The sequence below is a fragment of the Lachnellula hyalina genome (genome assembly GCF_007821495.1).
Source record: "Lachnellula hyalina strain CBS 185.66 chromosome Unknown contig00063, whole genome shotgun sequence".
Classification (NCBI taxonomy): Eukaryota; Fungi; Ascomycota; class Leotiomycetes; order Helotiales; family Lachnaceae; genus Lachnellula; species Lachnellula hyalina.
In genome coordinates this window covers 90,337-104,664 of record NW_022157177.1, presented here as the reverse complement: position 1 = coordinate 104,664, position 14,328 = coordinate 90,337, and the positions used below count along the sequence as shown (strand labels likewise).

The following is a 14,328-nucleotide window of genomic DNA, read 5'->3' as shown; positions in this document are numbered from 1 at the left end:
CCGTGTACCCCAATGCGAACTGGTACAAAACCAGTACAACCGCCCGAAATATAGGTAGGCCCTGATCGCCATATGAACCCTTTTTAGAAGTCTAAACGCTTTTGATCTTGATTAGTCCAGGACTCGTGGCCTTGCTAATGTTTCTAGGGTGTATTATAACCACAAGGTGAAGCCCTCGGAACCTTACCGGAACCATTAAAATTGGGCATATCCGTCATCAACTTCAGTCGCCCACTGTTTGTTTCTTTATACAGTCGGGTTATTAGGTCTCGATCAGAGGACTAGCTGCTGTCTGCAAAAAATAGTCCATTGCGTCACAGATCGTGCAACTGGTTGACAACTTGACAACGTCGGCGCAAAGCCCATCTATCGCATACAATGGCTGGTGATCCTGGAAATCGGAGACTCCTCCCTCAAAGCTCACAGATGCAGAGTTTCTCATTTGCGCCTAACAACTTTGGGCAAAGAGAAAACCAAAAGAGTGCGGCTCCTTACCTTCCAACTTTTGACCCCTCATTTACAATGATTCTAATCTATGCTTAGACTATGTCTTTGTCGACGAGCACAACCGTCATAAACGGCTAAAGGGTAAGTCAGAATTCAGCCTTGAATGTTTGGGTACTGACTTTGCATAGTGATGCGCGCATGTGAAGGGTGCAGAAGGCGAAAGATCAAGTGCGACGCGGCGACTACCAATACATGGCCATGTTCAGCATGTATCCGCCTGAAGCTACATTGCGTACCCCCGACTGTCAATTACGATCGCGATTTTCCATTAGATGGGCAGGCCTTTGAAGCGGATAGGATTGTGTACGAAGGCGGGGGGAATGGCGACGATGACTACCATCAGCAGGTGTCTATGCAGCAACAACACCAACTAACTAGCCCGCATAAGAACATTCCTCCAATATATACGCAACAACTGCCATACTCGGCTGAACCTGTGGGTGTCTATCAGAATGTACCTTATGGCGCGCCATCTTCAGCACAAAGTCAACCGAGTATGCATTATAACAACAACATGCAAACCCCCGTAAGCATAATCGACCAACATCAGCAATACACTCCACAAAATGTCTTTCCAACACCACCTCTGCAAGGTTCACATCCAGAATCACCGGAAACATACGAGCAGGACCAGTATGGGCAACAGGGTTTGAGTGATTTATTGGGAGAGCTCAGGATGAACGAGGCTGGGACGGGTAAGGATTGTTGTGCACCTAGTCGATATGCTGATCACTAACTTTTAATAGCCCCGTACCTGAATAGCAAGAACAAAAATAAGACATTGATCGAGGAGCCGGTGTTTGAGGATCTAGATGAGTACAAAGACGTCTTGCCAGTCTCGGTACCCGGACCAGATCTCAAAGTGAGGATACCACCGGAATTGATGCCAGACGAGGAGACTGTATTACACTACTTCGAGATATATTTTGTAAATGTTCATCCCTACGTACCGGTACTGAACAAAGCTCTGTTCTATCATCAATGGCATACCAACCGAGAAGCTATTTCGCCGCTTATTCTAGAAGCTATATTCGCAATAGCTGGAAGACTTGCAGATGAGCCAGCGCAAGGACACCAATGGCTAGCACTTGCATCAAGTGAGAATCAGATATGGGTTTTATATACTAATACTAACGATACTCCAGAACACGCCGATTCCTTCATGGATGTCCCACGTCTTAGCACTCTCCAAGCGACCCTAATTGTTCTGAAGGCAAGAGAATCAGCGCCAAAACGGGGCTACTACTACCGCTCATGGATGACTGTTGTTCAATGTGTACAAATGGCCAAGGATTTGGGCTTAGATGAGCACTATGAAGAGCACAAGGCTGGTAAACCGTGTGGTTCTGATCTTGCCGATTGCGTTACCAAGACTCGAATCTGGCAGACCATTTTCATCTGTGAACTGATGGTCGGCTCGCCCCAAGGTCAGTTTGTACCTTGGTTTCTAGGGGCTCTATCTAACGAATAACAGGACGTACAGATCTATCCGTCGATGCAGATTCTTTGGATCTTAGTATACCCAGACCAGCATCAGGGCTTGATGACTCCGAATACCACATTTCCCGCAATTTCACTTATTTCACAAGAGTCGTTCGCAATGTCAGGAGGATGAACAACGTCTATTCGAGAATCAAAAAGAAGAAGGAATGGGGTATTGATCCTGACTTTGTACAACTAAATCCCTCTTTTGACGCCTGGATGAACGATCTTCCCCCAGATTTACAGATTACATTTCCTCCGGACGGTTCTCCTCCGTGGTTGCCATCTCACTACATTGGAAACATTCACTCCTATTATTACCTCAGCATCATTATGTTACACCGACCACAACTTACATTCATGGAGCCAACGGATATGCATGGAGGATGGAAACACCACATGATGATATGCTATTCGTCAGCGAAACTCTTGTGCCGCGTGCAAGAGGCTATCTTGCAGTCTTTTGGGCTGACTGGCCTTTTATGCATGCAAAGAGGTGTTAATTTCACCATCTATTGCGTTCTGACTTGCACAGTTCTCCATTTGGTATGTAGAATCCTTTTTGCATTGATTCGTGACTAAACAGTGATAGGTCGCGCTTACGTCCCCCGATCCTGAACTCAATACAGACGCCCGTGAATACTTCACTCGGCATATGAGAATTTTAGAAAAATGCACAAGCTCCTGGCCAATGCCGGATATGCAACAGCAAATTGATGCATTACGAGAGGCCTTTTCTGCTGATACCAGAAAACCTTTTGTGCTAAAGCCAAGCTTTCCTTATGGCAGTCCAGGCCCGAACATGAGTCCTCCGCGGGCAAACGCCCAGTATCGTCAAGCAGGAGGACATCACGGTTCCATAGACCAGAATGTGGAGCATCAGCATGTCCAACCACAACAGCACGTCAGTTATACAAACCACCCCATCACACCCCCTATTTCAGCTGGAGGTGTTGCGGACACGAAGAGTGACTCTCCAGCCGCGCAGTCTCTGGTCATGATGGCCGCGCAACGAGCGCCACAGCCGCAGCCAGCAACAAGTGGGGTTCAAATGCCCGATCCAGGCAGTTGGAATCCCGCTAGAATCTTCGAGTAAGCTTTTCGCCATCCTTTCCACTTTGACTTGCACATTGCTAACCAGATTACAGCCAGTGGAATACCACTTTTGGTACGCCTCAAACCTCCGCTCCTCCTCCACAACAGACCCCTCTAAAACTTTCCGTATCAGGTGCCCAGGAAATTCCAACATTACCTGAAATTCACACTCACTCGAACGCCAGTCTACCAGGCACTCAGACGGTCATTCCCCCACAACAATACTCTGGGGCCGCAATTCCATCTTTTGTCAGCCCGAGTATGTGGCAAGAGTCTGTTGCCAGTGTGTATGAGGGTGGTTTGAAGAGACACGCTACTTGGGATTATGATGATAGTAATATGGGCAGTGCCCTGAAACGACCACGATAACTAACGACGCAATGAAATGCTACAAAACATAGAAACACGGGTACATGATTTTCAGGACATTTCGGTTTCCAGCGGACTCGGCTCGATCCAATGGAAAAGGACTGGGTTCGCGACACAAAAATTTGTGTCGCCGTTTTAAGAAGGACATTAGCCTGATGCATTCAGCCGGTGACGAATACAACGAATCAAAAAACGACGTCCTGGGACTTGCCTATTTGGGAAAGACCGCAATCGTTATGAGGGTACAAGGGTGGATGGGTGGAGTACTTGACGTAAAGTCTGCATTTGGGAAGGAGTTACGTTAGCTCGAGGGCAGGTCACATTAGGGTATATACGCGTGGATCATCTTGATCTTGGCTAGGGTTCTTGCATATGGTCTGTATATTTGCGCTGGCATATATTTTACGTTTGTCATGGTTGCCGTACCCCTGTCTTGGGGCAGGTATCGGGACATGTATCTCTAGTTTACTTGTGTGTGTCTGGAATATCAACACGGTTCAGGGATGAGTGTCACATATTTCGACTGTCAGGTCCTTCAATCTGTTGTGATGTAGAAGATTGCCATTGCTGAATCGAAGTCGATGAATTGGTATGCCCTCGCCAAACACCAAGAATAGTTGAGGGAAGATTGCTCTTCAATTCTTTTCACATTGTCGTCATTAACAGTATCTTACATGTCATGTTTCTCGTAAGAATTTGTGGTCTCTCCAGCCCATCCTCCAAACTTGTGTCTTCATGGAATCCAATACCCTTCTTTTAACGCCATCCTTACTTCCACCATATTTATCTCTTATTTCTGTCCCCACAAATGCTCCATGCGTCGATGAAAATGCATGCTTCTGCAAAACACTCCACATCCCAACAATCTCTTCAGCTGATAGAGGAATCATGTTGGGAATACTCCACATGAAGGAATACGAAGTCATCCCAGGTGGCCTGCCTCCCTTTCCTCCATCAGGACCCTTACTCCAATCACCCAGTCCAGCCGGTGCGGTGACGAGGGTGTCCGCTACGAGTAACTTTTTGTACGCCAAACATACCAAACTCCCAGGGAAATGTCCACCGAGCTTCAAAGCCTTAACACCCGTCTTCTCTCCCCTAACCTCAATCTCCTCTTCCGTGCCCTCGATAAACGTCCTGGCCTTGCCGAGTCGATCAAGGCGGTTAAGCCACTGCTTGTCCTCCCAACTTAAATACACCGGACAGTCAAAAGCATCTGCCCACTCCAGATGCGTGGTATAATAGTGCGGGTGGCTTATAACGATAGCTGCAAGGCCCCCAAGACTATTAATAGACTCCTTTGTCTCCTCGTCAAGAAACGTGATGCAATCCCAAAGCACATTGCCAAACGGCGTTTTGATCAAAATACATCTCTGCCCAATAGCTACCTTGGGCTCGGTCCAAATACTCCAGAAGCGGTCGTCCTCATCAATAACCTTCCATTTGTTTTTGCAGCCTTGCCTCTTTAGTTCCGACAAGGTGGTGAAGGCTTGGCCGGCCGGCGGCACGAACTGGCGTGGGTCGTCACAGATGCGACACCGCGTTAAGAGTTCGCGGTCTTCGGTGTCATACTGCGTGCCGCAGGCTGTGCAGATGAGGAGACGGTCTGAGTTTGAGTCCATGGAGTTGACTGCTGGTGGTGTATCGCCGTAGTGGCCTCTCATGGACTCGAATTCATGTTCTACCACATAACGAACCTGATTGCTGGGAGTCGTGGGCGTTTGAGAAGAGGGGGTGGTTGTGCCGGAAGCCATGTTATATTAGAACGGGAGGGGAGGGGTTACTTGGTCGATCCATCATTCCGGAGTGGGAGGTGAGATTGTGAGCTTGGTTAATCAAGCTGCCCCTCTATCACGTGATTCAATCCTGTAGAAGCTTCCAAGGTGGGGGATCCAGATGAAGAAGGTACAACCGGATATCGTGGAATCCAGCCCAGCCAGCATAAGAACTATACAATCATCTTCATCCCATCTCCATTTGTTCCTCTCCTTTCAAATACCTACAATAATACACTGTCCTCACGATATCTGAATAAACTCGGACTGCCAAGATGGTCTTTCTTCTTGATTATTTCCAGCACAAGCGGGACTGGTAAGCTCCACTCCATCTTCCCCGCGTTCCCCTCTTATCAACACTAATCCCGTCCCAGTAACTTCAAGCAGACAGAAAGGACACAACGAATACAAGCTCTCGCTAGCTATCATGGCCCTTTCACATCTCCAGAACGACATATCCTCTCTAAACCAATTGAAGAACTCGTGCAAGATGTACACAAACAAGTCACACATCCCATTGACATCTTACGCGCCTACGGCAAAGCCGCTCTCAAAGCACACGAGAAGACGAATTGCGTGACAGAGGTTATGATTGGTGCCGCAGAAGGCTGGACTACTGATGGGAGTATAAATATGAAAGGGCCTCTGGCAGGAATTCCCATCTCGCTCAAGGACTCGGTAGTGGTTGGGGGGTTTGATACGTCTGTTGGATATAGTAGTAATGTTGGAAACAAGGGGGCTAGGGATGGGACTATGGTGAGATTATTGAAAGATGCTGGGGCGGTGCCGTATGTTAAGACGAATCTGCCGGTTACGCTGCTGAGTTTTGAATCGACGAATGATGTTTGGGGGAGGTGTACAAATCCTCATAATAACAAGTACTCTCCCGGTGGATCAACGGGTGGAGAAAGTGCTTTGATGGCTGCTGGTGGTGGGAGAATCGGAATTGGTTCTGACGTTGCTGGGTAATTGTCTCGGGATTAGTAAGACACGATTCACTAACCCTAGTTCTAGGAGTGTCAGGGTTCCGGCACATTTCTCCGGAATTTACAGTCTAAAATGTTCTACGGGGAGGTGGCCGAAGAATGGCATGGTCACGAGTATGCCAGGTCAGGAAGGAATTGCTGCTGTATTCTCACCTATGTCAAGGACTCTGGGAGATCTGTCATACTTCACAAAGTCGCTTATTGGTATGAAACCATGGACATATGACCATTCAGTACATCCGATTGCATGGAGAGATGATGTTACGAAGGAGTTTGAGGAGAAGAAGAAGTTCCGAGTAGGTGTTCTGCGTACCGATGGGGTAGTTGACCCTAGTCCAGCTTGTGCCAGAGCTGTGGACGAAGTTGTAGCAGCTTTGAAAAAAGAGGGCCATGAAGTAGTTGATGTAGAACCTCCGTCTCCATACGAGGCCCTCTATATTGCTTCTAAACTTCTCAACGCGGATGGCTGTAAGACTTACAAGTCATTCTTCCGAACTGGAGAATGGGAAGATACAGGAGCAAAGCAAATGAGTTGGCTCATGGCTCTACCTAGTCCTTTCAAGTATGCTTACTATCTGTGGGTCAAGTATGTCAGAAGAGACGATGTTTGGGCTGGTCTCATCAAAGATTGGAAAGAGAAGTCCGCGTATGAGCAATGGAAGCTTGTAACAAAGAGAGAAGCCTACAAGGCGAAATTCCATGACTGGTGGGAGCATGAAGCCAAGGTAGATTTCATAATCACGCCTCCTAATGCCACACCAGCAGTTCCTCATGACGGGATGAAGGATGCAGTCAGTAGCTGTGGTTATACTTTCTTATTTAATCTCGTAAGTCTCCTCCAATTCCGCGATTATGCAAAGCTGATACAAAAGCAGCTTGATTACACATGTGGCATCATGCCCATAACTCACGTGGACAAATCACTCGACCAGCTGCCTGCGAACTTCTCACTCAAGGACTTGAATGGTGTTGCTCAAGGAGCTTACAAGCATTATGATGCCACAGCTATGCATGGCCTTCCGGTCGCTGTACAGATTGTGGGTCAGAGATTGGAAGAGGAAAAGGTGCTCGCTATTATGAAGAGGATCGAGGATACATTGGGTGACGACAAATATCAGCTTTTGGAACTTCAGTAAAAAGGACAACTGCGATGCGGTGTACATAGTTGTAGCATGGCGTTTATGTTCTGGAGATATTTTCTATGTGTCAAATGAAGCTGCTGGGGTTGGACTCACTCCAGGGTTCTTTCTTGCCGTCATCGGAGACGCAACAAAGCTGTACCTTCCCATCCAATACTCCCCCCCTGCATTCCTACGCCTTTCAAATAGGACGATTGCATTTTGTCTAGTAGGGATGATGGATGAAAGTGCGGCTCCGAAACCGGCAGGAGTACCTGTAGCCTCGCGCCAACCCCGTACATTCATCCATCTACCCCTCCGATATGCCCACATGCACACTTCCACTTCTACTATAAATAAAGACGACAGCCCTTCTTCTTATCTCAATTCACATTCAAATTATCATAGTTCATCTACTGTTTTGTGACTTTTCTTCTCCTCAAATTCATTGATTGATACAAAATGGCGGCAAAACAAGAAGATCATTGGGATTCAGCGGCATATCAAAACGCGGCTTCTTTTGTACCAAAGTTGGCTACCAAGGTCTTACAATGGCTTGATGTACAGGAGGATGATGTGATTCTGGATGTTGGGTGTGGTGGTGAGTTTTTGATTATGTTTCGTTGGGTATTTTGCAAGTGATTGATTGTTGCGTGGTGTTGAAATCGGGGTTGGAGGAAGGAAGGAGTGCAAGTTGCAACTTTCAAAGATGTGATTATGTTGCTCTTATCAAACCAACATATGGATCTCTTTTTACCGTCTTCTTTGATACATTTTATATTTTATAGACAACGCTCATGCTAACAAATTTCAGACGGCGTCCTCGACCTCCAAATCAGCCCGACCTTCTTCAAAGGCACCGGCTGCATACACGGCATCGACAGTTCAGAATCCATGATCGCCACAGCAAATAAATCCGTATCTGCATACGAAACCCCTAGGATGTCACACGTCTGCACTTTCGAAGGTACATACTTCTATCTCCGTACCAAATTCTAATCCTCGCACCGTCACTAATAAAAACAGTCCTCGACGCAACCCAACTAATCAACTCACCCGCCCGCCAAACCTCCAGCTTCGACAAAGTCTTCTCCAACGCCGCAATGCACTGGATCCTGCGCCCTGAAACCCACCGCAAGGCGTTCTTCCAAGGCGTCCGCAACGCGCTTAAGCCCGGCGGGATCTTTGTGTTTGAAATGGGCGGGCTGGGGAACGTGGCCGAGATGCGCGCTGCTCTTATTTCGGTAGTGGCGAAGCGGGTGGGGATTGACAGGGCGAGGGAGGCCGATCCGTGGTTCTTTCCCGATGAGCGGTGGATGCGGGGGATGTTGGAGGAGACGGTGGGGGGGTGGAAGGTGGAGAGAATGGAGATGGAGTATAGACCTACGGAGGCTGATCAGGGGGGTGTGGGTGCGTGGGTTAGGTTGATGGGGAAGCAGTTTTTTGATGCTGTGGAGGATCAGGCGGAGAGGGAGGAGTGTGAGAGGGAGGTGGGGGAGGTGCTGAAGACTGTTTGTGGGAGGCCGGGGGGTGGTGAGCGGATAGGGTATGTGAGGTTGAGGGCTGTTGTTAGGAAGATTTAGGTTATGGGGTTTGAGACTGTGCTTCCCTTTCTAGGACTATATTAAATTTTTACAGGAAACCTTTGCAGTCTTGAGTTCATAAAAACTCACAAACATCACTCAGAAGCTACGAAAATGACTAGGAGTTTTGAAGTATCATGGTACTTCATGTATTGTTATAACCGAATCCGTCTAACGTACCAAACGCCTTGAAACAGAACAGTTGCACGAAAAAGACCAAACTCCCCAACCCCCCATTTGACACAACCGATCTCCACGCCCCCATTTCACCCCCTATCATCATCTCCTAAGCTGTCTCCCATTAACCAAGACCTGATACCCCTCAAACAGCGATCTTTTCACCGGTCTCGCATTAACAACCCCAACCTCATCACCTGTCCCCCTAACGACCTTCGGCCTCTCCTCCCTAACAGCAGTAACCGCACAAGTCTGCAGATTACTCCATTCCTCCCTCGCCTGACCCCCCGTTTCCGCCATCCGATCCGCCACTTTATCTTCAAGATACGTGATCAAATCGTCGTCGCGCGCATGCCATAGCGCTTGGACTTTCAATGCGTGGTTATCTTCTTCTGAGAGCCCGAAGAGGGGACTTAGGCTGGTGGTTAGGTTGGGGTGGAATTGCTGGAGTGGGTTGAATGTGGGGTTGAAAATGGGGGGGTTCTGCTGCTGCTGTTGTTGCTGCTGCTGTTGCTGTTGCTGGATAGCGAGGTTCATGTTAATGAGGAGGTTCTGCTGCATGGGGAAGGGATGTAATCCTCCGCCGCTAGGGAATGTGGTTACTGGAGCCTGGTGGTTGAAAGGGGGTGCGTGGATAGGGGGGGGGAAGATAGGGGGTTGCTGCTGGTGGATGCCAAGATTCGTAAAGGCGTTCCCCGCGTTCCTTGGCTGGGTACGAACAGAAGGCATCTCCGGGAAGACAAATGGCTCGAGTTTGATGAGTTTGTTGTGCTGCGCGTCCGAGCGGGACTGGCCACGGGTTCGAGTGCAGCACTTATCATCGAAAACGAATGTGACCATCTCGAGGGCTTTCATATTGAACATCCTAGCACCAAAGTCCTCCACGTCAATACCATCGCCGCCAAAGGCCAGGTAATGCAGCTGTTCAGCAACAAGACGTTGGGCATTGAGAGCATGGAGGAATTCGGTTACTTTGGCCGGTTGGCTGAATCGGTCATCGCCTATGAACATGTGGAAGTGATGCGGATTGAGGAAGAAGGTGTCGACGTTGAAGTTGAAATAGGTATGGAACAGCGTGACGAAGGGTGGGTTCACCGCATCGACAAGGTTAAATCCCAAGCGCTTGAGCTCGAGTACATGCTCGGTGGGGTCTGAGACTTCGATAGCTAGTGTCAAGAGCTTGAGGGCTTTCTGGGCTTCGACGCGGGAATCGTGACAAGTGCGGAGGAGTACGGGGAGGGGGTTGTCTGAGATGAATCGTTTGGCTTTCTGGATCCATCGTACTTCTACGATGCGACCGGGACGGTGTAGCTCTTCTTCCAGGGCTGAGTTCCAGATCTTGAGTCGCATTTCAAAGGGTAGTGTGGGGAAGATCGAGAACTCCCCGCGGGTTTGCGTGGGGTTTGTTGCGGCCATGCTGAAGCGTTGGTATTTGTATCATAGATGATTGTAGGAGTTATCTGGTGTATAGTCAGTCTAGTATAATTATGACCTGCAAGTGTTTTGGGTTGGAAGATTTAAAGTGACGAGGCTGTCAATAAAAGACAACTCGAGATTTACTTGAGGGCGGTGAATTACATCGACTATTCACCGAGCAACCATTATGCTTACAATACTAGGCAGGCATTCAATTTGGTACCCGGAAGTACATTTATGAAGTCTTAGCAGAGAAGGAGGTCTTAAAATCCTCACTTCTTGTGATACTCTGCGGAGTCTGCGCGGCTCTAGGTAGATATGTTCTGCAAAAGCACCCAGTCACTCACTAGAGACAAAGCGTAGCTAGAATATACTTAGAGAAGCAATGTCTATTATGCGTATTTAGTTCAATAAAGTCCAAGGGCTGCGAACTATCAAAGTGGCCCCAAACAATGAAACGGTAACAACATATATCCTTCAAATCCAACATATATAATGGCAAAACCCCAACCCAAATTCTATAGCCTTCGCGCTACTACCCACCAAATCATCTGGAGCATCAAATCCCACCCCTATGCCCGTTACTGTTAAACTGCTAATCCCTTAATGTTTCTGTCGGAATAGAACGCACGTAGCTAGGCCGGTCCCTCGTGCCTAAAACCCACAGAACGATTAAGATCCAGCCTCATGCCCAAGAAAATAATCACAGCATCTTCCATGTCCCGAGCAGCCCCTAGCGATTCTATTCTATGCCCACGGTCTCCAGTGGCATCCCTCATACGGTTCTGACACGCTAACCTAGTGGGACATTTAAAATAATAGCCACCACAGGCATATATGCCCAAGAACGCATGCAGCATTTCATAGAGCAGATCCCTAGATACTTCGTAAGCCGTATCCCACGATTATCCTATAGCCGTCATAAGACTCCTCAGATTAGTCAAGCTAGCGAAGTTGTCCGGGATAGCTTGTCAGAGCTCAGGTGAATCGAGTGGGGATATGCATTTTCACCATCTGTCCGCAGATATCTGCGGGTCAAATTGGATTGCGCAGAGATTATGTAGATAACCGCAGAAGCATACGTCGCTGAAAATACTATAGTAGTTCTGCATGAGCCGTTCATCTTCGAGTTGCTGGCTAGGAGTTTCAGATAACCTCCAGTCTAGATCCCTGAAGCGCTGGATTCCCCCTCTTTGAGACCTCAAGAGATTGCGGTCCCGTCGTCGTGCAATGCTTTGGAGAATTTCTGTCAGCTCGAGAGGGCTGTGTCCATATAAAGATAGTCTCTTGAAATTTACCGAGGAGACGGTGTTTTGGAAATCGAAGTGTCGGAACTCGATGTCTACTTCTAGCGGATGAGTTTTGCCAACGCCTGGACACAATTCTTGGGCGACCCAATTCTCAAATAGGCTACCGGGAAGTGGGTGGCCGTGGCGGAATTATATCTCGCTAAGTGGAAATCCACAGGAGTAGATGCTCACGATCGTTGATTTGGTAAAGATTTGAGGAGTAACGAGTTGGTTGCTAGAATAAGTTATTAAGAAGGAGAAATAGGGACTCTGTACTGTTGGATGTTACCAGGAGTGCTGTTCTTGGTGAGGTAGAGTATTGAAGAGGTTGTTTGGGTATTGGCTAGATGAACTCAGGAAAAGGTTGACTTCTTATAGCGTCTCTTATTGTTTTACCTCCTCGGCGTCTGGTTTCAATGTTTGAGGAAATATTTAGCATAATAGCATAGAGGAAGGCTGTCTTAGACAAGAGACAAATATCCACCTTGAAACTAAGAAATGATGTTCATATTGTTAATGATAATAGGTCTTTGACATCCCGGGCCCATGTCGTGTGGTGTTATTACATTAGTACCATCAGGCGCGCAAAGCTTTCTGAAGCCGAATAAAGAGCCCTACAATTTTTTCTCTATAGAAGTGAAAAAAAATAATACGTTTATGAACCCAAAGATGTCTTTCATCAAGTATGCAGTACGAACAGAATGGCAGTCAGATGCTGCCCCACTTACCTAATTCGGAATCTCGCTACCCCTGAGAGGTTGCAATCATTCGTTCACCTTCCTGGATTCCTTTACATTCGAAGCATCGCGTCTGATACTGCGATGTACTTGAAGGTTCTAATAATAGCAAGGGTTACATGATACCGAATTTGGGTATTAAGATGCGGAGCTTTAGTTGAGTAGCTTTGCTTGGGATCTGAATAATGATTGCAGAGAAATGCTAATTTGTGTTAGTGTATATTTTATTAACAAAATGTGTGGCTGTTTGGTTTGGGAGGTGACGAGTTTGGATTGAGTTTCAATTATTGCCTATTTATCCCAGTCACTATTACAAGTTTGGGACGAACTGGAGGAGCAAATAACAAGCGTCTCGGAATTGCATCTTCTCAGCTTGGCAAACTAAATTTAACATTAAAAAAGTACTCATACTCGACCTTTTCCTAAAACTCCTCGATTATTGACTGTAACACCCTCGATATCACGCCTACTTGAAGGTCAGAGTCGTCAGACATGTCATTCAACCGTCACTTGTCACCCCGAACAAACGAATGCGCATGGCTCCAATCAACTTGAGGGCATACCTTTCTTTCTCATACAATTACACCCTAATCCTTCTTCCCTACTCCCTACTCGTCATATCCCCCTTCCCCGCCATCTCCGTCCTCTCCTTCACCCCCAAACTCCCCAGCCTATTCTTCCCACCCCCCGTATCCTGCGCAACCGAACTCGCATTCGCCGCCTCGGACTCGGCAGCATGGGCTCTCAAATCCTTCATATCCACCACATCGAGCGCTCTCTCGTGCGTGGCGTGCAAGTGAACTTTGGGAACAATGTCCGCTTTCGCTACGTCTCCACTTTCGGAGCTGCTGTTGGCGAAATCCAGCGCTTCTTTCCAGCGGGAGGCGCAGAGACACCATTTGCAGCCGGCGCTGAGACCGATGGAGCGGAGGTTGTTGCCGCGGCTGGCGCTGAAGTCTAGGAAGGGGTCTGTGAGGGTTGCTGAGGGGTGGGAACGTTAGTTGGGATGTAAATGGATGGAGAGAGGGAGAGGTAAGGGAGGAACGAACCGGCTATAGAGTGGTTTCCGGTGTCTTCTTTGCCGACGTCGCAGAGACCGTTGCGGTAGAAACCTGTCATTGGGTTTTTGGAGAACATACCCAACGGTTTCTTCATTACTTTATTATTCGCGGTTAGTACCTGCTGTCTGAAGCTTTGTAGAATGCGGGGAGGGCGCACCATTGAGTGACTTGTGGGCTTTTCCGAAATTGCTCGACATTGTGAGAGTGAAGAGGTATTATAGAAAGTAATCGAGGAACTTATCGATTGAATGATTAGAATTGAAAGACTCAACTTATTCTGCTCGCAATTGCGTTGATGGTGAGTGATACATGCACTAGCAGGTATATGCATGACGTCTAGATGTCCTGAGTTCCACAGGGTCTTTCCTGCATCTTGAACTTAAAAACGATGTCCCATCAATCAACATTCAAACTTCAAATACCTCATCTCCATACTTTGAGATGTAAGGTAGTTCTTTCTCGTGACAATTTTGAAACTTACGTTAGGTACACGTAGGTACAAGTCCATTATAGCTTTCAGCAGAAAAGGCTATTTCTAGACGTTAGAAGAGATCTGCATCGAGCCTTCGTAAACATCTCACTGGGATGAAACATCCGCAGCCCTTGATAACCCCGTGCACTTCATCTCACCAATCCAAAGGGTATAAAGCGACGCTCGGATTGTCGTATTCGAAAGAGGGAAAATATGACAACCAACCCCTACCATTCTCTAAAAATAGAAATACTCTGATCC

General features: G+C 47.5%; 5 protein-coding genes across 5 annotated transcripts; 3 read left to right on the top strand and 2 right to left on the bottom strand.

Moving 5' to 3' along the window:
• Positions 1 to 378: 378 nt before the first annotated feature.
• On the top strand, positions 379 to 3,453 carry LHYA1_G004722 (Cutinase transcription factor 1 alpha; the record flags this gene model as incomplete). The annotated part of the gene is made up of 8 exons (XM_031149679.1): positions 379 to 481; positions 544 to 588; positions 636 to 1,202; positions 1,254 to 1,604; positions 1,653 to 1,934; positions 1,982 to 2,535; positions 2,582 to 3,081; positions 3,138 to 3,453. 8 exons carry the CDS (start codon positions 379 to 381, stop codon positions 3,451 to 3,453), a joined length of 2,718 nt encoding a protein of 905 aa, XP_031005518.1.
• Positions 3,454 to 4,130: 677 nt separating this feature from the next.
• Positions 4,131 to 5,207, bottom strand: ymaE (Uncharacterized protein; the record flags this gene model as incomplete). The annotated part of the gene is made up of 1 exon (XM_031149678.1): positions 4,131 to 5,207. One exon carries the CDS (start codon positions 5,205 to 5,207, stop codon positions 4,131 to 4,133), a length of 1,077 nt encoding a protein of 358 aa, XP_031005504.1.
• A 296-nt stretch (positions 5,208 to 5,503) lies between these two features.
• On the top strand, positions 5,504 to 7,350 carry amdS_1 (Acetamidase; the record flags this gene model as incomplete). Its single annotated transcript, XM_031149677.1, has 3 exons — positions 5,504 to 5,544; positions 5,603 to 6,193; positions 6,243 to 7,350. 3 exons carry the CDS (start codon positions 5,504 to 5,506, stop codon positions 7,348 to 7,350), a joined length of 1,740 nt encoding a protein of 579 aa, XP_031005505.1.
• Positions 7,351 to 7,794: 444 nt separating this feature from the next.
• On the top strand, positions 7,795 to 8,915 carry SPCC70.08c (putative methyltransferase; the record flags this gene model as incomplete). The annotated part of the gene is made up of 3 exons (XM_031149676.1): positions 7,795 to 7,933; positions 8,147 to 8,299; positions 8,359 to 8,915. The coding sequence occupies 3 exons, from the start codon at positions 7,795 to 7,797 to the stop codon at positions 8,913 to 8,915; spliced, it is 849 nt and encodes a 282-aa protein (XP_031005531.1).
• Positions 8,916 to 13,135: 4,220 nt separating this feature from the next.
• Positions 13,136 to 13,792, bottom strand: LHYA1_G004718 (uncharacterized protein; the record flags this gene model as incomplete). The annotated part of the gene is made up of 3 exons (XM_031149675.1): positions 13,136 to 13,515; positions 13,584 to 13,646; positions 13,714 to 13,792. The coding sequence occupies 3 exons, from the start codon at positions 13,790 to 13,792 to the stop codon at positions 13,136 to 13,138; spliced, it is 522 nt and encodes a 173-aa protein (XP_031005530.1).
• Between the last annotated feature and the right edge of the window lie 536 nt (positions 13,793 to 14,328).